The sequence below is a fragment of the Procambarus clarkii genome, chromosome 43 (assembly GCF_040958095.1).
Source record: "Procambarus clarkii isolate CNS0578487 chromosome 43, FALCON_Pclarkii_2.0, whole genome shotgun sequence".
In the NCBI taxonomy this organism is placed as follows: Eukaryota; Metazoa; Arthropoda; class Malacostraca; order Decapoda; family Cambaridae; genus Procambarus; species Procambarus clarkii.
This window is the reverse complement of record NC_091192.1, coordinates 23,838,279-23,865,977: the sequence shown is the minus strand read 5'-3', so window position 1 is coordinate 23,865,977 and position 27,699 is coordinate 23,838,279. Positions and strand designations below refer to the sequence as shown.

The 27,699-nt window shown below is 41.1% G+C and overlaps 1 protein-coding gene across 2 annotated transcripts; it reads right to left on the bottom strand.

Moving 5' to 3' along the window:
* Positions 1-3,911: 3,911 nt before the first annotated feature.
* LOC123755648 (minichromosome maintenance domain-containing protein 2) lies at positions 3,912-27,249 on the bottom strand. 2 transcript variants are annotated; one of them, XM_069300119.1, is made up of 13 exons: positions 27,078-27,249; positions 26,511-26,899; positions 25,003-25,151; positions 18,905-19,027; positions 17,557-17,702; positions 16,099-16,252; positions 15,175-15,322; positions 14,165-14,414; positions 13,066-13,255; positions 11,385-11,532; positions 7,576-7,718; positions 6,065-6,251; positions 3,912-4,045 (listed from the first exon to the last, which is right to left on the bottom strand). In XM_069300119.1, the coding sequence occupies exons 1-13, from the start codon at positions 27,244-27,246 to the stop codon at positions 3,962-3,964; spliced, it is 2,280 nt and encodes a 759-aa protein (XP_069156220.1). In that variant the 5' UTR covers positions 27,247-27,249; the 3' UTR covers positions 3,912-3,961. The 2 variants fall into 2 exon arrangements, with proteins under 2 accessions (XP_069156220.1, XP_069156221.1); XM_069300120.1 differs by having other exon boundaries at positions 7,576-7,691.
* Between the last annotated feature and the right edge of the window lie 450 nt (positions 27,250-27,699).

Sequence of the window (27,699 nt, the reverse complement as noted above, 5' to 3'; positions counted from 1 at the left end):
GCGGCGTCTTCCCGTTTATGCGGCGCCCTTCCCCGATTGCGAGGCCGTCGGGGTCGATGCCTTTCGGCTCGACTGGTCGAGGTGGGGGTTCCTGTACCTCTTTCCCCCAGTTCGGCTGTTGCTCCAGGTCCTGACTCGCTTAGAGACTTACCAGGGGAGAGTTGTCCTTCTGGCCCCTTGGTGGCCGGCCCAGCCTTGGTTTCAGGCGCTGGTTGCTCGGTGTCCGAACCCGAGGGTTTTCCCGCGGCTCCGCCTCTTTCAGCAGATCGGGCCGGTGCGTCACGTAGCTGGTTCGATCTTCTCCTCGAGTCTTCGCGTATGGTTTTTTTGACTCGAGTCTATCATCATCTCTATGGTGATCAGGTGGCCTCCTTGTTGGTGTCCCACCTGAGGGCTTCTTCTCGGCGGCAGTATGAAGTTTCCTGGCGGTCCTTCCGTTTCTTTTTGCGTCTTCGTCGTGTTAGCTCCTTGTCTGTTCGGGTGGTCTTGTCCTTCCTCTCGTGGTTGTTTCAGGACCGTCATCTTATGCCTAACACTGTCGCTTCGTATCGTGCGGCGCTGGCGGAGCCGCTTCAGCTTGCTTTCGGTATCGATGTTACGTCTGCGCCGTTTCGCAAGCTGTCTCGTGCATTGTTTCACCTCCGGCCTGCTCATGCGTCGCCTGAGCCGTCCTGGTCTTTGGACAGAGTGCTCGCTTTCCTTTCATCTCCTCGTTTCGTTGTGGCCCCTTCGGTCCAGGATTGTTTTTCCAAGGCACTTTTCTTGTTGGCTTTGGCCTCTGGGGGTCGGGTAGGGGAGCTTCATGCTCTCCTCCGGCGCAGGGGTTTCTGCTCTTTTGGTCGTGGTGATAGTTTTGTTCGTTTGCAGCCGTCTCCTTCTTTTCTGGCGAAGAATGAGACTGCTGCGTTCCGGAGGGGTCCATGGGTGGTTGATGCTTGGTTGGTCAGGCCGGGGGTGCATCATGTTTTGTGTCCGGTTGCGGCGCTTCGCCGTTATTTGCGCGCCACAGCTTCTGTGTCCGGGGACGCGCTGTGGGTTGATCCGGTTTCCCTTCTTCCCTGTTCGCGGGTTCGGGTCTCTCAGGTCGTCCGCAGGGTTATTAGGTCTAGCCAGCCTGCGGTCTATCCCCGTGCCCATGACGTTCGTAAGTTCGCGGCTCTTGCTGCCGTCTTTGGGAATATGTCTTGGTCTGATATTCGGGCGCGGGGATTTTGGCGGTCGAACAGGGTCCTGGCTGCTCGTTACCTTGTGAATGTCCCTGGCCCTCGTCGGGCCTGTGTTGCTTTGGGTCGGCGGTTGCAGCCAGTTGTCTCGGCTTCGAGTTGAGGGGTGAGCGACGACCGCCTCCCGGGTAAGTCCCTCTTTTTCTGTCTGTGGGTAGTTAGCTCCGGGGAGCCGACGGGGCTCCCCCCGGAAAACCAGCGTTGAATGTAATGAAACGCCATTTTCTGGGTGAGTCCCGGAGGCTCCCCGGCATCCCTCCCTCCCTCCGGTCGGCGGTTTTTCGCGTTTTTGACATCCAGCCTCAAGAACTGAGGTGTGGGTAGCCGGCGCGGGGGGTCTGGGGCTCCCCCTTCCCCCTCCCGGGGAGGGGGGAGCTGCGCAGACAGCGGCGCGGCAGTGTGTGACGTCACACTAATTTGCTTGTTTTCGGTTGGGGAGTTCTATCCACTAGTTCGGTATTAGGTAGCAATTTTAACCAGAATAGGGGTTTGTTTTGGGGCGCTTACCTTTCTGGGTGCCTGTTCCGGTCGATGGCAGACATAGAATGCTTCCAACTACACGGGGGCTTCTATAGGCCATTGCTCCCCTTGCCTCTCTGAGGGGGCCCGGTTCTGGCCGTGGTCCCCGGTAGGCCTAAGAACTCCATACACATGACTGATGCCAAAGTCTGACATTAGCATATCAGCCTGGGATAGCTCCGGGGAGCCTCCGGGACTCACCCAGAAAATGGCGTTTCATTACATTCAACGCTGGTTTTTTTTCCAAATGTGGGTCACGTCTTCCAAGTAATTTGTGTCTGGTCTGTTGCCGTAACTGTAACCAAATAAATACTACTTAGTTACAGAAGGCGAAGGTTTTTATGTTGTGGTCATCCATGTTAATTATTTCCAAGAAGAATATGATTTGGATACACTGTATAGTACTCTACTAGGTACATACAGACTTACATCTATACTTCTCTATTCTATCCTACTTAATTTTATTTATAGCACCCATTTATGTACCCTGTGTTATTTATATACAAATACAGGTGTGTATTAATTCAGCTAGTTTTAATAGTATAAATGGTTTTCTAATTATTTTTCCATTTTGATAATTATACATCCATCAGTCTTGAATATTTTACCATCAGAAATTTGTTGATTAAATAGTTTTTTCGTCAATACTGTACTGTATTCATTATTGAGCAAATTGTATTTGAAATGGTTTATTCTTTTCTCTTAATATACAGAAGGCTAATATTTGTAGTTATCCCTATTATTCACATGCTAAATTTTTATTTACTGGTGAGCTTCAGAAGATCTCTAGTAACTTGTGTTATTTAATTTGTTTATAGTTTACACTAAGTATTGCACTAAGTATTGATGTTAATCTGGTCATTTATTGTTTCTCTACTACAGCTTTTGTAATTGCCTATATGGTCTACACTGCAGTTGAGAATAGACATGAACAATTGATGAGAAAAAATCCTGCTGATTATGAAAATGATGTGTAATTGAGAATTGGAAATTATTTTTTATTTTAAGAGATCTGTAGAAGTTTAAAATGATTTTGCATTCATGTAATAAATTAGTACTGTATAATACAAATTTTCTTTAGAGATTTGTTTTTCACATGCTAAATATTGTATGCCTGAGTATAATGAAGTTGAAATAGTGTACGTGACTAAACTTTTTGTTCATATTTTGTATATAAAATCAGGCTAAATTAAACCAATATTGTACATATTTCTTGAGTATTTTTTGTCACCTTACAAATAATAGGAATTAAAAACAATTTAACATGTACCAGAGAAAAAAGGTGTTGTGAAAACAGGGGTATATAAATATATGGGTGTGCTTCTGACAATTAAAACTGTATTTTAAAACAAATCCTGTTATGGGCATGAGATGCAGATAAAAAAATTCATACAAAATGGTCCTACAAATAATTCTTGCTATGTTATGGTAATGTCATACAGTACAGAATACTGATTAATAAACTTGTATATCCTTAATTATGGGATAATTTAAAATATTCGATGAAATACAAATTACTAAACATATTTAATTAATAACTAATGTAAATGTAATATTCTTTTCATATTGTGTGTACATTATGCTAGTTGAGTTCCTACATGAGTAATGTGAGATGCATTTCTGATTATGTAATGATGGTAATAAAGATAATTTAATATGGAGAAAACTGAGTATCCACCATCCTACTTTCCAGTTATTCCCATTGACCTCATTTTGTATGCTATCACTCCATGGTCACATTTATCGAATGCCTTTGCGAAGTCCATGTATCCCTTCCTATACCTATGCATACCATTTAATAACAAAACGTATTTTACAAATGAACCAAGGTTAGCTAATCCTAGCATATCTAGACTAAAAATGGTTGCATGATATAATTTACTGTACAGTACTTTTATGGGTATTTGCCTTGGTAATACAGTACAGTATTGTATTTTAAATTTCTGATGTTAACTTTATGTTGGTTATTTGTTTCTTGATTTGGTAGGCCTTTAGTCAAGTTATTGAAATGCTGTACAATACTGGACTATATTTCTTGCTAAAATTAACTTTTTCTTCAGCATTAAAATGTCAAACAAAATATATACTGGTGGGCTGGTGTCAATGTATACATCAATATGTGTACAACATATGTAATATTTTGTAGTCATACTAGCTCTAGCTCTCATAGAAAATTTTATCCCAAAATTTTAAAATTAAAAACTGACTTTGTTAACTAATTAATTAATTACAGGTATATCACCAGTGTGTGTATATATAAATTCCTCGAGCGTTTTCTGAAAGTTCATCATTCGTTCATCATTCTGAAAAATACAAGAGACAAATGTCATGTGGCAATATACTGTGCTTAGTGGCTGTATGGGTTTTGAGGTGCATCTGGTATGCTAGTACTGTACACCTGTTTTGTCTAATTTTAAAGTTACAAATATTCAGTGGGAAAGAGAGGGCATGCAAGTTTTATTCCAGTTAGAAATCTGCTCTATAAATAGTGGAAGATAAACCGATTGTACAATGTTGCAAAATCCTTAAACATTGCAGTACAGTACTTTGCTGTAATTGGATGTAATGTATTTAAATGAAATCACAAACTATATCTACAGCTGAGTACTGAATTAGAGGATTCACTTTTTCATTCTACTTAACTCCTAGAAGAATGTAGGCGACCTTTAACCAATTATACAGTATTGCCTTCAAGTGAAACAGTCAAAATATAAAGAATTGGTTATAGTTAATGCTACCTTATTAAAAGGCAGAGAGTACCTGAAGAGATAATAATTAATAATAAATACTGTGTATAGATTTCATATGCATTGTGCTCATAGATGCACCTTGTAATATCAACTGGGAATTTAAATTAAATAATATACATGAGACATGAATCTTTGTAATAAAAAATTTAAGTTTTTACAGTGCATACTACACTGTCCCCTCTACAATAAACAAATACAGTAACTCAGATGATTTAAGAAAGAAGGATATGAAAAAAGAACCACACTTGGCCTAGTAACAAAGATACCCTTCAACACTAATAATAATAATAAAAAAATAAAAGCTAAAGTAACCTCTAATAAAAACCAGATTTAAAGCAGCAAATGGAAATATGAAAACCACAGAACAACGATCTTAACACCCTGGGATTCAAATGACGCCTACAACAAACCTTAAACTTCAAAAGACCAATATCATGACCTCAGATTTTTAAAGTTACTGAACTAGGGAAAAAGTCTTGTATATTGTCCAGAAATAATTAGAAAATATACAATCCATATGCAATATGGGTGGCAATTGTCATACATAGAGGAAAATGATCATAGCAATAGCCCCTGGTAGAACTTATGTTACAGGGAAAGTTACTTAGCTGCAGGTCATGATCAAAGAAGAGACTACAGGTGCTGGGTTAATGACAGAAGAGTGAGGGGATTGGCTGGTTAAGACCTTATGTGACCTATGGTGCCATGCTGTCACGTGCAACAGTTAGAGTATTTACGTAGGAGTGCCAAGTTTTTTCAATCGTGTTTATTTTGTTGCAACTATACTTTCCAGAGGATTTTTCCCAGTTTTATGGTTGATTTTGGATTCACTGCTTCCCTTGTTTTGTAAAAAGCCAGATTCTGGCCACTGGCTTCTGATAAGTAGTGGATGGGTCTTGGAGGCCTATTATATAGTACTATACTAAGAATTAATAAAACCAGCGCCGAGTATGGGGGACCCTTGAGAAATGGGCATTTCATTACATTCAATACCTGATTATATTGCACAGATTTCTTATGACTTGCACTGTGAAAGCCCAAGTTATTAAAAACATTTGATCTGAAATTAGTGTTACTTTGAAATCTCACCTTTAAAATGCTACCCATTCATACATATTTCAAATATAATACCGTACTGCGTTAGACTGCATAAAAAAAGATAAGCACACTTCACTATAGTAGAAGCTTTCAGGTACAGTACAGTACTGTACTGTACGGTATATAATGTACCAATAATGTCTCCCACCGGTAACTTTCCCACAGTGCAATTCATTCGTTAGCATGCAAGAACAGACAGAGTGCTCTAATTGGTTGGTGCCTAAGAACTTGCAGAAATATTGAGAACTTAAATAAAAAAAACTATGCAATTGAAAATAATTAAATATGTACAGTACTATACATGACAAATAAAAAAAAATCAGCTTAGTGAAGTATCATTTGTTACAGGCCAAAGGATGCATCATTGATTTAAATTGAGGTTTTTCTGTAAATATATCAAACTTGTGCATTTCTGATCTTGGATCTACCAAATGCAACTGCTCGTATGTACAGTAAAGGTTCAATAATATTTACCTTTCTTCCTAAGAGTGTGTGTAGGTCACTATGTGGTGGTAAATGTGGAGTGGGAGAAATGTGAAGCAAAGAGTAGCCAGAGAGGGCTGCCAGTGCTTCTTCACACATCAGCACTGCAGCAGCTGCATCCCAGCTCTCCACGGTACTTCGGAGTGCAAGACGAGCATGGCTAGCAGCAACCTGGGCTCTAGAGAGAACATATAATAGTTAGGTACTCTGTCTTATAGTCCAGCATACCAGACAGAGTGTCTAGTTAGGCATTCTGTCTTATATTTGTAACCTTTAAATAATACTGTACTGTATAATCTAAAAGTTATATAGAAGAAAATGGCTGGTGCTATGAAAATCTAACTGGAAAAAATTATGAGATAATGGGGAGACCTTAGACAAACCACAGGCTTCCTATTGAGGCCTCTTAGAGTTGGTGGTCCTCGGAAAAATTCAGATAAATAGATGTTCAGCATATTGTACCTGCTCTTCTATACTGGTGAGAGATGCTGGTGACAAGAGCATTAAGAATCCAGAGCGGCTGTGGAAGTGAACAGTCCTGATAAGTGCTAGTGGGACGATACTGTATTAGGTATGAAAGAATTGTGGAAATATTTGGAATGCAAAATACTGGTATGCTGGACTATTAAGACAGAAGGCATGGTCATTAGAATATTTTGATGATTTAGGAAAGTTTGTACATGTGAAGATATAAAGAGAAGGAATGAGCAGACGTGTGGATGAGGTAACCTGAATTGAGTCTGAACATAGATGATTAAAGCACATGGCTAGGTGGAATCAAAGAGTTGAGAAGGAGCAAATATTCTAGGATGTGTGTGTGGCAGTCATGAGGTAGACTAAACTCCTATATATCCCTATTTATCTTATCTCTCTCATCTCTTTCTCCTTCCATACATTCATCTTCAGAGGAGTGGGCTGCCATGTATGGCTTGTGTTTGCAGTTTCTGCTTGGAAAATTTGTCATTCAGCATGACTCCCCCCTGCTCTCAAAGTATATTCCTTTTATATATTTCTACACAATACAATAATACTCAACCATATTTCCACGATGGAGAAAGAGAGGTATTTTTATCTGACAGTAAACTCTGTGCCTTGAAACATGATGTATCCTATTGGCATTTTCCGTGTCCTCAATAAAACGGTAAACATTAATGAAAGCTATTTTCCGTGCAGTGTGTGTACACCAACCAATTCTCACACTAAATGCATCCATCGATATCTGTATGCAAGAAATACAAGCACAGTATACAGAACTTATGTACAGTACAGTCCTTTGAAGAATTGAGTAGAAATTGTACTCGAGCTTCAACCATACATGACTGAAGGACATCATAAAATTTGTCCAGTTGACCACCATGAAAATGGGCTGGTGTATCTCTTGTCAATTTTGCATAACGTTAAACAGATATTGTTGAGGATGTGAATGAAACAAAAATCTGTACAATGAAAATAGTGTGTTAGCTTACATAGATTAAAACTGATTATCTAAATGTGCTACATACAGTGTGTTTATAGCAGTAACAGGTACAGCAGAACCCTGTACACAGTCTCCACGAAGCCTCCTGGTGGCCACATAATAACCTCGAATCAATGTCTCGGCCTTGGTGCTGAACACAACCTGTAGACCTCGCACCATACATAAGTACTGCAGGGAAACAAATATGGATAATTTTCAAGAGGTAAGTATGAGTTACATATAATACTGATCAATAATTGTTGAAAGCTTGTAGGAAGATATATATATATATATATATATATATATATATATATATATATATATATATATATATATATATATATATATATATATATATATATATATATATATATATGTATATATATGTATGTATGTATGTATGTATGTCAACTTACAACATATTCAATGTGATGATCTCAACTGTCATGCAGATATGATGTGATGTCGTCTGCATGCATTACTCTACTTCAACTCCATACCAACTTTGGTATATTGCTTCACTATGTCCTTCCACCCCATGTCATTCTAATTTAATTCCTTCCCTTTAAGTATTGAAGAACTAGGGTTTCAGTGCTTTGTTTTTATAAATTTCACTATCCAATTCCCCTTTCCTTTTTTCACTTGCTTACACACTTTTCTTCTGAACTATCCCACTCACTTGCTCTCTAAGGCACCTAACTACAGGTTTCATTGTTAGAATCATTTTTAGTCAGGACAGGTTGACATTCTGCAACTGTTCAGCAGGAACTTTTTTTTTTTACATGTTGCTGGGTCACACAGGATCTAATAAGACCCTGAGGACTGTTCATTACAACCTGGAATGGCCTCTAGAAAGTTCATTCATAGAAACTGCCAATCAATTGGTCTTTCTTGTCATCTTCACTGATTGCCACCAGGTGGCAGTAACTACGCCACAACTTTAGCTATCTTCCACTATGATTAATGCCAGGTTTCCATGGAAATAATTAACTTGTTTATCTTTAAAAAATATTGGTTTTATTATGCAGTAGGCTTATGCGATAAGCAGACAATGAGTCACAATAATGTGGCTTGAAGATATGGGAAGTTAACCACACACCAGAAGATGAGGAGACGACGACGTTTCGATCGATCCTGGGGGTGAGTGACATTGATTTTCAAGCTGCCTCTTTCTATTTAGGGTGGACAGGCTCTGTCCGCTTTGAGGACATCACATGTCATTGTCATGGATAGGATATTTAAACATTATTGTGGGATCCAGTGATGGAGTAGTCGGGTGGGAGGATGTCTTCAAATCTTTCATCCGATCTGAGTCCAGGTTCTGTGCATTTAGGTCATGGTGTCTTGGTGACTGTCTTGAACTTGATCTTTATGACATCCCTGAAGCTCTGCTGGGAAACTGAATCCGTCTACTCATTTGGACAATTCTGAACTAGTAAATGATGGGTCTTTCTGCATGTTCAGTTCAGGCTCATCCCCATGGTGAAGGACTCTTGATCCTTAATTTGTTGGAGTTTTATGCCCATTGTCCATCCATCTGAATGATACTGCATATGTGGTTCATGTGCCTCATTCTTCAGGATGCCTAGTTGCATATTAGTCCATCTGGCCACTCACTTTTGGGTTGCATCTAGTGTCCAAGACTTTCACTAGATTCATCTATAGATCATCCAAGAATCGGCATACTAATAGATGCTACTACTACTCTGCTTAAACTCGACTACAAGTATCTCTGAGAATTTGCATTATCCGCTGAGGTAGACCTGACCAAAATGTAAAATGTCAGCTAAATTATTCGCACACTCCGTCACTTGTGTGATGGAGTGCAAAAAATATATGAATTTAGAGACAGCTCTATAACAAGTATTCAAGAAATGTGTAAATATTTAACTGAAAATGACCTACTACCAGAAATTTTTAACCTAATGTCTCCAGTTTGCTTGCTAACTAGATAGTGAATGTCGGTGATTTCCCTCGGGGCAAGATTTGAATTAAACAAATTCTAACCTTTCCACCACTGGCCACAGTGGGGGGAGGGAGGGAGGGGGGCGGTGTACAGGATAAACATATTAATTATGACACTAGCTCACCACATGTGTAAGCTGCTTAGCTTAGAGACTGTACTCATGATTGGTCCTGAACCCATTAATTATTGATATAACAGTATACATTAAATTTTGTAACTAGGTTATCAAGACTAACTTTCTTAGCTTAATTAATTTTGGGGCTCAGCCTCTGAGCCCATTATGTGTGTATTCACTACCGCCCACAGTGTAACGTAGGATTATGTTACGTTGTTTGCTTAATTAGATGGTGTTTAGTGGTTTTTATATTTAGTTGTCTTTGTTACAGCAGTCGGTTGTTGGCAGTGTCGTAGACGTTAAGACGAAGACTGTAGCAGAGCTGAGTGCGGCCGGAGTCACGGAGCTCAATGCGGGACGAGAGCGTGGAGGGATGGTGTAGAAACTCGATGGGGAACAAAAGTGTTGTAGCTCGATGCGGTCGGAGTCTGGCTGTTTGCTCCGAGTCGAAGCTAAAGCATCTTGGAGTCGGCTGGAACTGTATACGCTGAGTGCTACATTCTTGAGGTTGAAGGTGTGCGGTAATTCTCAAGCGTCTGTACTAAAGTTAACTGAACCACTGGAAATTATACTGATAATTAATCGTTGTTGTTGTTTTAGATTCAGCTACTCGGAACAAAAAGTTCTAAGTAGCACGGGCTATGGTGAGCCCGTAAGTGGAGTCTCTTTGGAGCCATTATCTGTATCAATAGCTGATACTAAAGATCTGGGGATGGATGGGGGTCTTCATGGTGGATTTCAACTCGGAGGGCTGGTTGTAGCAGTTACGGAGCTGGTGGGTTAGTATAGACCTCTAGGTCTTCCGTTTTTTTCTTTGGCGGAGACTTGCTGTCGTTGGAGTTTGGTGAGGTGGCCTCCATGAGGAGGTCTTGTACCGAGTAGGTGTCGTATTGTGCTGTGGCGGTGGAGCTCCTACTAAGATTTCCTCGTTTGAGGAGTTTGTAACAGCCATAGTTAGTGATTTCGTCTTTTGTCTCGCAGCCTACACCTGAGGTAGGCTCAGGTGTTGTGGATTAGTGGTAGAACCTATTTCAGGAGTGTTGGTGGCGCTGTTAGTATTTGTAGACAGCACGCCTGCTAGCGCGGCTGCTGAGATGGTGATGGTAGGAGTGTTTGGAGCTGGAGAGGAAATACAAACCTCTGTGCCGCCCGGGTCCTGGGTGGTTTTGGAGTCTGTGTTGAGATCGACCTCGTGGTCGTCCTGGTGGTAGTCTCCGGAGTGGTAGTGGAGGCAGTGAGACTGCGTCCGGGGCGATGATGGGGTCCAGGCCGTTGGCTAGGATCAGCAGGTTGAGATCTTGACGAATCGTTCATTGTCTGGTCCGGCATGCCTCTCCGCTGGTGGAATAAGAAAAGGGATAATGACTGCACATAATGCAAGGGACTGTGAGGGTGGTGGTTGGTCCTTAGGTCCCCAGTGTGGAGACCGAGTGATCTGTTGGGAGGAGCCACTGTTTGGTAGGGCTGTTACGGTCGTAGTCTGCATCTGGCTTATAGAAGGAAGGCTCGGGAACTGGTCAGATCTAAAGTCTAAGGTCGTGGCGACTTGCCTCTGGATGGTCGGCGGCGTGGTGATGGTCTTTTTAATTTTCTGTTAATGTAATGCTAATGTTCTGTAATGTAATGTTGTTAATTTGGAAGTTGTGGCGTGGGTTGTTATGCCCCACATGCAGGGTCTTATACAATGGGATATTGGTTACAATGGAAGGGTTTCGGAACCAAAAGTTATATTCTAGCAAGTTTCCACCCACATTGATATAGACATAAACTTAACCTGGGTGAGCTGATCCGGTGGTAGGAGAGGCTGTGGATGTGGGCTGGGTGTGGTTCCCTCCAGCAGTGTCTGCAGGGTGATCACCTCCTCTGCCTCACTCTCCAGCTCCCCACCAGGCGTCTCCGTGTACACCACCAACCCGAACACACTACCACGCATGAAAATTAAATTGCATAATTACTTCAGTAATAACATAATAATGTAATGCGCACACACACACACACACACACACACACACACACACACACACACACACACACACACACACACACACACACACACAATATACAAATATACAAGAAATATAAGTGACAATATACAAAAAGGGCGACAGGCAAGAGGCACTGAACTACAGGCCAGTGTCCTTAACTTGTATACCATGCAAGGTGATGGAGAAGATCGTGAGAAAAAACCTGGTAGCACATCTGGAGAGAAGGGACTTCGTGACAAATCGACAACATGGGTTCAGGGAGGGTAAATCTTGCCTGACAGGCTTAATAGAATTCTATGACCAGGTAACACAGATTAAGCAAGAAAGAGAGGGCTGGGCGGACTGTATTTTCTTGGATTGTCGGAAAGCCTTTAACACAGTACCGCATAAGAGGCTGGTACATAAGCTGGAGAGACAGGCAGGTGTAGCTGGTAAGGTGCTCCAGTGGATAAGGGAGTACCTAAGCAATAGGAAGCAGAGAGTTACGGTGAGGAGTGAGACCTCCGATTGGCGTGAAGTCACCAGTGGAGTCCCACAGGGCTCTGTACTCGGTCCTATCTTGTTTCTGATATATGTAAATGATCTCCCGGAGGGTATAGATTCATTTCTCTCAATGTTTGCGGACGATGCCAAAATTATGAGAAGGATTAAAACAGAAGAGGACTGTTTGAGGCTTCAAGAAGACCTAGACAAACTGCAGGAATGGTCGAACAAGTGGTTGTTAGGGTTTAACCCAACCAAATGTAATATAATGAAGATAGGTGCAGGGAGCAGGAGGCCAAATACGAGGTATTATCTGGGAGAGGAAATTCTTCAGGAGTCAGAGAAAGAAAAAGACTTGGGAGTTGATATCACGCCAGACCTGTCTCCTGCAGCACATATCAAGAGGATAACATCAGCGGCATATGCCAGGCTGGCCAACATACGAACGGCATTCAGAAATTTGTGTAAAGAATCATTCAGAACTTTGTATACCACATATGTCAGGCCAATCCTGGAGTATGCAGCCCCAGCATGGTGTCCATATCTAGTCAAGGATAAGACTAAACTGGAAAAGGTTCAAAGATTTGCCACCAGACTAGTACCCGAGCTGAGAGGTATGAGCTACGAGGAGAGACTACGGGAATTAATCCTCACTTCGCTGGAAGACAGAAGAGTTAGGGGGGACATGATCACCGCATTCAAGATTCTCAAGGGAATTGATAGGGTAGATAAAGACAGGCTGTTTAACACAAGGGGACACAGGTGGAAACTGAGCGCCCAAATGAGCCACAGAGATATTAGAAAGAACTTTTTTAGTGTCAGAGTGGTACTAATAATAATTTATTTACAAATAATTTATTTAAAAATATACATATGATTCACAACTACATTGTACTTTCTTGATAAAAGCAATATATTTACCTGAAATTAAAACATATTCCTTCATCAATTTTAGTTTATACAGTGGTAGAGGAGGAATATACTCACTCTGTGATAGACTTGGTGAGGTCCCCCAACGGCACGCGGAGGAAGGCATCCAGGGGCTCGGCTGTGGTGGTGCGGGCGTGGGCATGGACAGGGTCGTAGCATGCCCAAGCTGCGGCTCGAAGTGGGTAGGTGAGAGTGTGGTGCTGGGGCCGGGAGCCACACCCTACCTGTACCACACCACTCTCCAGAGCTGGCGTGGAGACACCACAGTCTTCACAACATGTACACTTGAAAATACTATGTCGGGACTAGTTTTTATTTAGCACATATTTTGTTTTTTATTAATTTGTTCACTATAAGAACTCATATTTGACCTGACCAGGATTCGAACCCACGACGTCCAGGATCACCCCTAAACGTACACAGTACCATGACCACCGCACCTTTGATCGTCTATATATATATATATTTATATATATATATATATATATATATATATATATATATATATATATATATATATATATATTATATATATATATTATATATATATATATATATATATATATATATATATATATATATATATATATATATATATATATATATATATATATATATATATATATATACAAACAATCCTATATGTCCCATTGTTACCTCATTGAAAGTATTTTATATAAGTTAATAAATATTGTGGTTCTTGGCCTTTCCTTCCTTCTCTATTCTACTGTGTAAGGAAACATTCTAATGGAAAGATTGAGAGTGAGTGTGTGTGTGTGTGTGTGTATGTATGTGTGTATGTGTGTGTGTGTGTGTGTGTGTGTGTGTGTGTGTGTGTGTGTGTGTGTGTGTGTATGTGTGTGTGTGTGTGTGTGTGTGTGTGTGTGTGTGTGTGTGTGTGTGTGTGTGTGTGTGTGTGTGTGTGTGTGTGTGTGTGTGTGTGTGTACCACAATATTTGTATATTGTGGTACACACATACAAACAAATATAAGTGTGTAAATCATGAAAATTAACACGTGATGAAAAATGTGTGACAGTGTCAGACCACGGAGGAAGAATTGAAACAGGCATTTCCTTAATTAAGTACTTTCGTATATTAATACATCTTCAGACGTAATGAAGATATATAAAACAAATATATAAATACAAACTCACCACGGCATACCAACTGCCTGGCTTCCTTCTTGAACTTTGAGAAATCTCCGAGGACGCAAACACCACCATGAGCCAAGAGGAGTGAGCCTCCCTGCACCCATACGCTGCCTTCAGAATCTTTGGTCGAGGAGGCCGTGAGAGCATCCAGCGAAGAATGGATAACACTGTGGGGGGCGTAGCGAGCGCTGTACCACAGTAGACGCAGCAGAAGAGTGGTGTTGCTGCCCACCCCCAGCACGGCTAACCCGGCCTGAGAACACGCACACCAAGTGTCAACGCTCATACCAAATAATAATTTCCGGTGTCCGGGAAAGGAAGCCAGCACTTAGTTATCGAGATTCCCTGAAGTCAACTACACTTGATTTGCCGGAAACGCTGTGCATAATAGTGGCTTTAGGCATTGTGTAGACTAGCTCTGTCTATAAATCCAACATTATGTTTGTTAACTCACCTTGTATGTATGTACTTTTCCTGAATAAACATTTGATTTGATTTGATTTGACTTAACTTCCCTAGGATGCAAAATAGGGAGTTAAGCAATAATTGCTTAACTCCCTATTACCTAACGAAAACATTAGGCTACAGCAAATGTGCCCAATCGTTTCTGTCTCCCCCAGGGATTGAACCCGGATGTCTCGATTGTGAGCAGAGGACGTAAAGTCTAAGGTAGACTTGATTATAAATATACATTTGTCATCACTAAACGTGTGAATGGTTTGGCTTCTTATACAGGCAGGAAGAGGATGCCTGTTATAGGCTTATCGTGGTACCCCTGGATCAACTAGTCACCTTCTCAAGGAGGCCACCCACAACAGTTGTCTAACGTCTTAATAACTTATTTATTGCTACGTGAACAGTGGTATCAGGTGAAAGAAAACGTTGCCCAAACGTTTCTATCCTGCCGCTGGAATTGAATATGGGACCTTTCTGCTGAAACTTCACTGGGCAAGAACGTGACCTTTCACAAGGAAATAATGGATGTGTGTGCGTGCTACATGTAAAGAACTGACCTTACGTGAGGAGCAGGAGGCGAGGGAGAGGAGAAGAGCCAGTTTAAATGTGTGGAAGGTGCCGGCCGGCGTGACGGAAGCAGCGAACATGTAGGCCAGCGTGAGCACCAGCGACCAGGGCGACGACGCGCGGTCCTCCGCCAGTCTCCTGCACACACACACACCCGTTCTCACACTTGCTTATTGTCAATATTGGCTTATTTAATAAGTGCATATGTGACATACCAATTTATTGTGAATATTTTAGTTTACCTTGAAAAGCTTCATGGAAACCACCGACCTCACCTAACCTTCTTAGTATGTTAAGATAAGCATCTTATTGCTTCTTAATTACAATTATTACTTAACCTATACCGTCCACACACACACACACCGCACATTCCTCTCTTTATTGTGTATTAATACAACTACATCCGCGTGTATACTCCTAACCCCCCCCCCCCTAGGCTATATGAATGGTTACTAGGGTTACACAGGTTGTCTTGTCATACTAATATCCCCCATCTTGCGAGATGGTATAGTCATGCAGGAGTATGTAATCTGCACTCACAAATTTTTGGGTTGATTATAAGGATATACTCGAGAACACTTTCATCTGTTACAACCAGACTAAACTATACGCCACTTAGCTGTGAGATACTGGATTGCTTTAGAGTCAACAGCAGAAAAAAACATCAACTCATATGAATACTCATGTAACCGAAATTTTGTGTAAATTTGTAATATTGATTTTTATTTGTTAAACTGTGCTGAAAAATATTGTTTTGTGTGGTCACACTGACTGTTCAGCAGGAAATGTTATTAAACATGTTAACGTGACCAGGTCGGGACTGGGTTTGTGATCAAGTTACAGGAGCACGAGAGTATATATGAAAGCAAAGTGAGCGAGCATCATTAACAATTTGCATGTGTATGATGACTGACCTAAACATTGGTGGGAGTGAGGAAGGCGACCTTAGAGGCGGGGGAGGGTGCACCATGATGGCCTCCACTGAGGGCAGCTGAGGCAGGTTTCTTGGGACTATCATGACCGTGGCTGCCACCTCTTGACCTGGCTCCAACCCGTGCAGCATCTCGTCTGTGGAGTAGGTTCATGTTATCGCCTTCGTGCCTCCAGCTACCTAGCCCCCGAAGCTGTCAATGCCAAAACACTGTTGATTTTTAAAATCTAGATTGAAAACAAAACATCATCAGGATAAATGAGATTAAATTTATCAAGCCGCCGGCTTCCAGTCCTCGTTGAGATCACTAGAGTGTTAGTGGTACTCAGGTAAATTCAGTTAAATGCCCAAATACTGAATATCCTAAGAAAAGTTTAGCTGTGTTCGATGAAACTCTATGGACTCTGTCTTGAACATTTCACTTCCACAAACTTCATGAAGTGTGTAGAGAGGGAGGGATGGGGTGGGGGGATGAGGGCAGAATCCTGCTATGAACCTCTTCCAACACCCACCCGTTATCCTGCAAATTTGAGGTTGTGGTCCACATGAGGCCTTTCAGTGGACCACAGAGGTCTGGTCCATCCTTGGACAGACATTTTCTTTTATAGAATCAGTATAGATGACCACCTTTATTATTATATGCAATATTCAAATAAATTATTATAATTTTATTGTATTATTATTACTATTGTATTATTATTATTATTATTATTAAAATAAATATCTAGATTAGAACATTACAGAACAACAAAAGTGTTTTTTAATAAATTCACAGTTCATTTGTAATCAATTATTTATTTAATAAGATGGCATATCTTGAGATGATTTCGGGGCTTAGCGTCCCCGCGGCCCGGTCCTGGGCCAGGCCTCCTTTTTGTTACGCATCCCCAGGAAGCAGCCCGTAGCAACTGTCTTACTCCCAGGTACCTGTTTACGGCTAGGTGAACAGGGGCATCAGGGTGAAAGAAACTGCCCATTTGTTTCCGCCTCCACCGGGGATCGAACCCGGAATCTTAGGACTACGAATTCGGAGCGCTGTCCACTCAGCTGTCAGGCATCTAGACAAGTAGAACACTATAATCTTACAGCAACATCTAGATTTAACAATTCATAAGTGGCAGTCTATATGTAGACTACCATTATCAAATATTATACACATATTTTCCACTAAACTTCATAAAAGGATAAGTGTAACGTGCAAGAGTAAGTTGGGTGATTCAGGAAAGACCTGGGTAAATACTAGTTTGGAAACAGGGTTGTAGATTTCTAGATTATTTATTATGAGCAAATTACCAAATACCATAATAGACGAAGGCTCGTTGGATTGTTTCAAGTGTAGGTTAGGCAAATACATGTAGTTTGGGTGGATATAATTAGAAGCTACGTCGTATGAGCCCAGTAGGCCTTATACAGTTTCCTATATTCTTGCGTTCTTACTGACCCTTGAGGACGAGGTTAAGAGCTTGAGCCCGCTGGTGGGCGTTCTTAGTAAGGGCGCTGGCCTGGCTGTCTGCTAGCACCAACACATGCGACTTTTCTCCTAACTCCCTTGATGATGGATCCTCAACCAGCGGCGAGCGACACACCCTGCATGAACACTAGATTCAGCGAGGCGAGGCTACTCGTCACCACACCACATGATATAAGCAACCAAATAAATCCAGATACTTGTGTAAAGGAGGAAATGTATATGTTTATCTCTCAGAATGTTTGGTAATATGTTTATTGTTTGTGATGTGTGTCTATGTATGTATTAACACGATGTACTGAACGAGGTGAGAATAGCTTGAGCTACCTCATCCCTTTGTGTTTATTTACCTCAATAAACTTATTTCAATTTCAATAATTCCAGATACTTGTTTTTGTATTCAAAATTGCCCTGTATCAGTTTGTAATTTAACAATACTTCTGTACATTAAATTATAGCACATTAGGTATCGACTGAAACTATTGCTTCCTGACAACTTACGCCAGCTTTTGTGAATAAAAGCTAGAATACAATATTCAACACTATATTGATCAATGCCCAATGATTTTAGCCCAAATGGCATGAGGTATTTTGAGCTTTGTAACATTTCATTCACTCGCAGATATTGAGAAATATTCTCATATTCTACGCAAAGTTTGCTAGTGTATTTTAGTAGATTATACTCACATCCCATCTTTTTATTTGATTCCATATATGACTAACCATCCTGTGAGATGGGGGATGAACTTATAGCTAGTTTTTTTATCTATACTTTGTATTCTCTTATAAAGAATAGGGTAGCATCACACTGCTGTGTATCTAAACTTACTGTACTTACTTACTATAATATATAACTTACTTACTGTACAAAAATGTTAGAACTCTTGTATATATAAATAAATAAACAAATAAATATGAAAAGAAAATGCTTCTATCTTGACTTGTAAAGTCGAGCCTTGTAAACATTTTATTTTGCTGTCTTTTACAAGTAACGTTGCCTCTTGTACTTCACTTTGCTCGTATTTAATAAACGATTACATTTCAGTATTTTTTATCATTGTTACTACATGTTTATATGTTTACGAAGTGTGCGCATACCACCGTTGCCTCTTCCTTACAAACCCCTGAACAATAATGTAGCCTATGTACAATTTACATTGCTCTAAATTTAAAGACAAATCGTAAAGAAAAGTTCCTTCATGCACTAGATAATTAATATTACAAATACCTTAGACAAGAAGATTACCAAGTGAAGCTTCCCAATACAGGTATTATAAGAATACTACTGTGATGATTTTATAATTAGTAAGCCGTGCCTGACCTGCAGACTGGGCGGTGATGGATGGTGTCTGCCTCCCGCCGGCCCTCAGCGAACACTCTCACGTGCAGGTCCCGGGCGGTGCCCAGACAGTCCCCGCTGCTGCACACGTAGCGCGCCCACACCCTAACACACCCACCGAGGATATAAACACATGAATGATAACACTACTAAATCTCACAAGGAAATAACAATCGCGACCGCCCTTAATTATACATAATAATAATAATTCGCTTTGTCGGGGATAAGAAGCCAGTGTATATTTGAACAAATCCACAAGGGCCGTGACGAGGATTCGAAACTCGTCACGGCCCTTATGGATTTGTTCATTTGATGCATCACGTTAGTGTGATCTCTGTGTATAACAGTGTATATTTACTCCCCCACCAAGGTGGAACTACAGACCCTCCCCAGGAAGCAACCCCACAACAGTTGACTAGCTCCTGGGTACCAATATTTACTGTTAAGCGAACATAGACATTAGGTGAAAACGTGCCCGACCATTTCTGTTCCGCCCCGGAATCGAATCGGGGATCCCCGATTGCGATTGGAGGGTGTTTGGAGGAAATCTCAGTTCATGTTTTTCCATGTATGCCTAATTCTTCAGACTTCCTGTATCTGTAAGTTACATTTATAGAAATATGTTGTAATTGTAACTGAACAATTTATTCCACAAATAACTATAAAACACATGAGGGTAATATTTTAAAATAGTAAAAAATATTTCAAATTAGGTTTTTGGTTAGTCCTACAGGCCTGGACAAGGGGGGTGGGGAGGGGGCAGGTGGGCCAGCTGGCATGGGCCTAATTGAATATCATTGCTTAATATTATACTTTTTATAAATCGTTCTAGTTTTATTCAGTTGTGTTACTTGTAACTACACCATATACACTACGTGTACATGTATACGAGCAAACATATATCATAAGTAGTTAGTACTGATTGTAAAAATATTTAATCATTTCCCATTTAACCTGGGCCTATTACCAGTGCACGACCCTGGGCCTATTACCAGTGCACGACCCTGGGCCTATTACCAGTGCACGACCCTGGGCCTATTACCAGTGCACGACCCTGGGACTATTACCAGTGCACGACCCTGGGCCTATTACCAGTGCACTACCCTGGGCCTATTACCAGTGCACTACCCTGGGCCTATTACCAGTGCACGACCCTGGGCCTATTACCAGTGCACGACCCTGGGACTATTACCAGTGCACGACCCTGGGCCTATTACCAGTGCACGACCCTGGGCCTATTACCAGTGCACGACCCTGGGACTATTACCAGTGCACGACCCTGGGCCTATTACCAGTGCACGACCCTGGGACTATTACCAGTGCACGACCCTGGGACTATTACCAGTGCACGACCCTGGGCCTATTACCAGTGCACTACCCTGGGCCTATTACCAGTGCACGACCCTGGGCCTATTACCAGTGCACGACCCTGGGACTATTACCAGTGCACGACCCTGGGACTATTGTAGTGAAGGGCCTGGTGACTCTAGTGGGAGCCCTGAGGACAGAGTTGGACTCTCTGCGGGAGGAGGTGCGTCAGCTTAAAAAACAACGAGAAGTAACGATGGAGGAGACCAGCAGTAAAGGGACCTCGTCTTGGAGAGTTGCGAAAGACAGGGGCCTTAAGAAGACTTTGATAAAGCCGCCTTCAAACGCCATAGCAACTTCAAATTCATTTGACGTTTTGGAGGACGAGTGCTGTGGAGAGACTGTGGATCGCGCAAAAGGGAAAGCAACGAAGAGAAAGGAAGCGCAGGCCCCTCAGAAAGTAAAGGAAGTACCTAAGCAAACATTAGTTGTGGGAGATTCCCAGATAAGGTATTTGGATAGAACGTTTTGTGCTAGAGATAGGGGGAACAGGTTAAGGGTTTGCTATCCCGGAGCTGGCATTGGTGATATTATAAACAACATGAATGATATTATGGCTGGTAATGGGAACAATCCCATTATTTGCATTAGCGTGGGAGGAAATGATGTTGGTCGAGTCAGGAGTGAGGAACTGATTCAGAGGTATAAAACAGCCATAGAGTTAGTTAGGAGCAAGGGAGGAATCCCGATCATATGTGGCATTCTTCCAAGAAAGGGAGTGGGAAATGAATGGATATCGAGGGCACTTGGTGTCAATTGCCGGCTGGAAAGATATTGCAAATCAAATGCAATATCTTTCATAGACAACTGGGAACACTTCTATGGAAGAAATGAAATGTATGCTCGTGATGGGGTGCATCTATCGAGAGCTGGGGTTGTTGCTGTTGCGAACTCGTTAGAAGAAGTGGTTAGAGGTGTTTGTTTGGGTTTAAACTGTTAGTAGATAGAGGTATGGGAATTGATTTGGAGGAAGGAGGTAATAAAAGTATGTGTTTGTGGGAGAAAGGAATTGGCAAAACGATCAGGGAAAGAGAAGGTCCGCAAAATAACAATTCACTTAGGGTATATTACACTAACAGTAGAAGTCTAAGAAATAAAATTAACGAATTAAATGCTCTTGTCTGCACAGAAAAAATCGATATTATTGCACTTACCGAAACGTGGATGAATGTAGAAAATAGAGAACTATTAGCTGAATATCAAATATATGGATTTAAACTATTTCACACAGATAGATATATTAGACGAGGAGGTGGAGTAGCCATATATGTTAGGGACAATTTGAAATGTAGTCTCAAAGAGGGAATCAAAACAGAGCCACACACAGAAACTATTTGGATTGAATTAAACGAAAAAGCTAATAATATTATAATAGGAGTAATATATAGGCCACCAAATTTAGACAGAATGGAAGCAAAGCATCTATGGGATGAAATATCTAGAGCATCTAGATCTAACAGTATTTATGTCATGGGTGACTTTAATTTTAGCGGAATAAACTGGTTGAACAAAACAGGGAATAGTGAAGCAGAAGATTTTCTAGAATTAATTGACGATTGCTTTCTTACGCAACACATTAAGGAACCAACAAGGGAAAATAATATTTTAGATTTAGTGTTAACTAACAGGGAAACGCAAATTAATGACATCGAAATAGGGAGTGAGCTAGGGAGCAGTGATCACAAAGAAATCAGATTTAGCATAGAATGGAATAGACCAGTAGGAGAAAATTCTGTTAAAGTGCCAGATTTTCGAAAAGCTGATTTTAATAGCCTAAGAATTTTTTTGGGTCAAATTGATTGGAAAGGCTTGGGTATGGGGTGTGGGCCGGTCTTGGAGCGAGACATGAACCCAGCGATAGGTGACTTAAATGGGGATTTCGATGTGGATTCAATATATAACTTATTTAAGAATATTCTAAACAAAGCACAGGAACGTAGTATACCATACAAATTGAATAGATCGTATACTAATGACCCAAAGTGGATAACAAAGAATTTGAAGAACCTTATAGGTAAAAAGAGAGCTTGGTACAAAAGGATTAAAAATGGGGAGGTCACTTTAGAACAGGAATTCGTACAACTGGTTAGAAATGTTAAAAAAGAGATAAGGAAAGCAAAAAGAAACTATGAAGTTCGCATAGCAGGGCAAGCAAAGACAAATCCTAAAGGGTTTTTTCAGTTATATCGTACTAAGACTAGGGAAAGGATAGGTCCATTAAAAACTGAGACAGGTCAAATAACAGATAGTGATGAAGAGATGAGTAGTATTTTTAATAAATATTTTGTATCTGTATTTACTAAAGAGGAACTTAACAATATGCCTTCAGCCGAACAAGTCTATGTGGGTGGGGACGAGGACAGGTTGACGAGTTTAGCAGTTACCAGGGAGGATGTTCTTAAACAAATAGTAAAACTCAAACCAAACAAATCCCCAGGGCCGGATGAAGTGTTTGCTAGGGTGCTTAAAGAATGCAAAGAGGAGCTTTGTGACCCACTGTCAACCATATTTAATAAATCAATAGAGTCAGGCAGAGTGCCAGAGTTTTGGAAAGTTGCTAATGTGATACCAGTTTTTAAGAAAGGAGATAGATCACTTGCGTCTAACTATCGACCAATTAGCCTAACGTCTATTGTGGGAAAGTTACTCGAATCTATAATAGCAAATAAAATTCGTCTTCATCTTGAAAAACATAAATTAATAATTGAGTCGCAACATGGTTTTATAAATGGCCGTTCATGTTTAACAAATTTGTTATCTTTTTATTCTAGCATTGTTGAGGCAGTTGATAGTGGTAAGGATTGCGATGTTGTATACCTTGACTTTAGCAAAGCTTTTGATACAGTGCCACATGAAAGACTGATTAAAAAAATAGAGTCTCATGGTATTGGGGGTGCTATATTAAGCTGGATTAGGGCATGGCTATACCAAAGGAAACAGAGAGTTAGTATAAATGGAATCAAGTCAGAGTGGGAAAATGTTGTAAGTGGAGTGCCTCAAGGCTCTGTCCTGGGACCTCTGTTGTTTATAATATATATAAATGATTTAGATTCAGGTTTGAGTAGCAACATTTGCAAATTTGCCGATGATACGAAAATCGGAAGGGAAATTAATTCGGAGGAGGACTCACTATCACTTCAAGTTGATCTAGATAGGGTTTTGAAATGGTCAAAGGATTGGCAGATGCAGTTTAATGCTGATAAATGTAAAGTTCTGAGGTTAGGTAATGATGATAGAGTTACAAGATACGAGCTAGATGGTGTTGTGATTGCGAAGTCGGATTGCGAAAGGGATCTGGGAGTTATGATTAGTAAGAATTTAAAACAAAAGGATCAATGCATAAATGTTCGTAATAAGGCAAATCGGACACTTGGATTTATTAATCGCAGCGTTAGTAACAAGACACCTGGTGTGGTTCTCAAGCTATATCTTGCTCTAGTTAGGCCCCATTTAGATTATGCAGTTCAGTTTTGGTCGCCATATTATAGAATGGATATAAATTCACTTGAACGTGTCCAGCGTAGGATGACTAAGTTAATTCCCCAAATTAGAAATCTTTCATATGAAGAAAGATTAACAAAGCTTAAGTTGCATTCACTGGAAAGGCGAAGAGTTAGGGGTGACATGATAGAGGTTTACAAGTGGATGAATGGACATAACCGGGGGGATATTAATAGGGTATTAAAAGTATCAACACAGGACAGAACACGAAACAATGGATATAAATTGGATAAGTTTAGATTTAGGAAAGACTTGGGTAAATACTGGTTCAGTAACAGGGTTGTTGATTTGTGGAACCAATTGCCGCGTAACATTGTGGAGGTGGGGGCCCTCGATTGTTTCAAGCACGGGTTGGACAAGTATATGAGTGGGATTGGGTGGTTATAGAATAGGAGCTGCCTCGTATGGGCCAATAGGCCTTCTGCAGTTACCTTTGTTCTTATGTTCTTCTTATGTTCTTATTACCAGTGCACGACCCTGGGACTATTACCAGTGCACGACCCTGGGACTATTACCAGTGCACGACCCTGGGACTATTACCAGTGCACGACCCTGGGACTATTACCAGTGCACGACCCTGGGCCTATTACCAGTGCACGACCCTGGGCCTATTACCAGTGCACGACCCTGGGCCTATTACCAGTGCACGACCCTGGGCCTATTACCAGTGCACGACCCTGGGCCTATTACCAGTGCACGACCCTGGGCCTATTACCAGTGCACGACCCTGGGCCTATTACCAGTGCACGACCCTGGGCCTATTACCAGTGCACGACCCTGGGACTATTACCAGTGCACGACCCTGGGACTATTACCAGTGCACGACCCTGGGACTATTACCAGTGCACGACCCTGGGCCTATTACCAGTGCACGACCCTGGGCCTATTATCAGTGCACGACCCTGGGCCTACATTACCTACTGATATGTTATCGGTAAACTTAGGTAACTTTAAAATATTAAATAAACATTTAAATATAAATTTAAAATATTAATATAACTTTATATATTAAAATTGTTTCATAATTGTTTGCTGGGTTATTTCTACTGAGTATTTCAAAATCTCTATATATCTCCCACACAGTTCCTCCTCAATTTGCATACTGTAAACTGAATTTGGTTTCTTCGACGTACAGACGTTATTAACAGATGACAATGGTCCGACTTCTGATACAATTTGTAACTTTCCTCGTGCTATACCAGAGAACTTACGTGTAGGTGGTTGGAAGCATGATGGAAATGACCCTGCCAGACACTAGAGCGAGAGTAGGTTCCTCCAGGTGTAGTGGCAAGTCCTTTACCCCGCCCACCATCCACTCCTTCACCCATGGTATCCCATCCACGCGGAGAGGAGCATGAATCTGCGGAGACATCAGAGATCACACGGACTTCTCAATATGTACATACAGGTATAGCACTAATGTGATGAGGGGTTGCTCTTTCGATTATTCAACACTCGCCTGGCATTTCGCGAGCCCTTTGGCCTGGGTTCGTATCCTCGCCGGGGAGGATTTACTGGGCGCCAATCCTTAACTATTGAGGCTACAGTTACAACTACAGTTTACTGTTTACCCAACAGTAAAATAGGTACACGATTTAGCGGGTCGTATTCCGGGAACATTAGGATTAAGGACTTGCCCGAAACGCTGTGTGCTAGTGGCTGTACAAGAATGTAAGAACTTTTGTATATATAAATACACAAAATAAAAATAAAATTCACACAGTACATTCCCAGTTTTTTTGTTTTTTTTTTTACAATTTTGAGCTGAATTCATTCCACATGCGGAACTTCTGAGATATTATCTATTTTTGGAAAATGTTCTAATCTTTCTAGTGAATACTGAAGTGTTCGCTGCTTTTTCATCATCTGTTATACCTTGTGTTGTCAAATCTTTCAAAGAAACTCCCGTAACTTCTGTCAATAGGTCTCCTGCAGTTGCCTTTATTCTTCTGGTTTAGTTTCCCCATAGTTGGGGACAGAAAGCCTGTTATGCTTTCGAGGTCCACCATCAGCCTGCAGCTTGATGGTAACAAGGCATTCTTGAACGCGTCCTAGGCCTCCCACCGTAGCAACAAGATGTCTCTATAAATTATTAATAGTGTTGTGTTGATTTAGGGGCGACGACGATCGTGGGATCGGATGCGCCCCGAAATTATACTAGTGATAAATCTATTATATTAAATTATATATAGTAATAGCCACATTAAACTATTGTGACAGATCTTTGATCAATTAAATAAATAAATAAATAAATAAATAAATAAATAAATAAATAAATAAATAAATAAATAAATTAATCATGACAACGTGGGCAGATGATCGGCTACAGCTACAACCAGCCATTCTCGCCTTCTCTAAGAAGCATTAATTCTATAAGTTCTGTTGTTTAAGACAAATATTAAATTTAGCCAGAGTGTATATTATTGTACGTTCTGTTAATAGGTATTTAAAGGGAGAGGTGGTTAGAACATAAGAAATCACCAAAGCCCCCATGTAGTGAACTGCCTATTTCCGTACTGATCTGCAATAAAGAACAGTGCCTATATGAATGATTATTAACTTATTAATATAATTTAAACACTAAAATAAATATCCAGGTGAGTTACTTCCCAGAAGCGGTCTGCTTGAATTTCATTATTTATTTTTAGCTAAGTGGCAGAGATTTAGTTGAGTATATATATATTTGGAACAAGATTCTCTACAAAAGTGATATGCTTACTTGCGCAGCAGTGAGGACGCTACGCGAGGCTTCCCCTGACACAGAGGTCTCCAGAGGCAGGTTGGACGCCAGGGACTGCAAGGTGCTGTTAAGATCCTCAAAGTCCAATGTTACTTCTCTCGCGGCGACACCTAACATGGCGGGGAGCTTCTGAGATTTGTCTTGGTGATCTAGATAGAGGGAAGTGAGGTAGTCAGGGGTGTCCGGGCTGTATGTCTCTGGTCCCGGAGCACAGTGGTCGTCCTCGGAGGGAAGAGGAGGCTCCGGCTGGTAGCTGAGAGAGGAACAGTCCAGCTGGAGGTTGATGGCGACGGAGGCTACGTGCACCACGTGATGGAATACTTGCTGGGCCTCAACTGGTCGACTCATCACCAGGCTGGCTAGCTCCTCTGTTCTCAGTTTAATTAATAGCATTTAATTTAATAATCTGTCTTATTATATTCTAAAATGTAATATATCTAAGACAATCCAATATGCAAAGATCAAAGAAAATTAATTAATTTCGATTCAAATAAGTTCAAATAAATCCTTGCGCTATAACTAGCAAACAAAGTGGTAACTGCATACCGTCTATTTCTCGAAGGTGCATGACATTAATGTAGACAGGTGTGCTGAGGACTTTAGGGACGGGATGAAGCGAGGCTCGGGACACAAGTGTAGACCGAAGCCTATCAAGTCCACCTGACCGGTCCAGCCATCGTAGAGCAGAAATGTGTAAGTGATCTGCACGCTTCATGTCTAGTGTAGTAAGAATACGAACTTTTATCTTTATAGGCAATAACTAGTGAAGTGCATGTCAGGGGGTGAGCCCTGCTAATGCAGGTTCGAATCCAGGTCAGGTCATAGAGTTTTAAGTGATTTATGGCTTGGGGACCATTCAAGCAATATATCCAAAACCTCTTGACCTCGGAATTATTCGAACCCTGTCAGCCAGAGTCTTCATGACCCCAGCAGTCCAGTACTGTAACCACTCAGTAACCAACTGTCTAAAAGTAACTGTAAGTCGTTAGACCTACATGCACCTAACACCCGACAGCACTCGTGGCAATATTTCATCAAATCATTTCAACGTGCTAGGGCCGCATGGACATCAAGTGTGCGTAATAGGTTATACTGGGTTAACACTAGGTTTTATGATAATTACATAATCTACACTCGGTGTCTTCGTACCGAAGCTTCTTAAAACAAA

Coding starts and splice junctions, on each gene's coding strand:
- LOC123755648 (XM_069300119.1), bottom strand. CDS start 27,246: ATGAAGCGTGCAGATCACTTACACATTTCTGCTCTACGATGGCTGGAC. Junction 19,028..25,002: donor ATGCTTCCAACCACCTACAC/GTAAGTTCTCTG, acceptor TGGGTGTGTTAG/GGTGTGGGCGCGCTACGTGT. Junction 6,252..7,575: donor GTTACTGCTATAAACACACT/GTATGTAGCACA, acceptor TGTTCTCTCTAG/AGCCCAGGTTGCTGCTAGCC.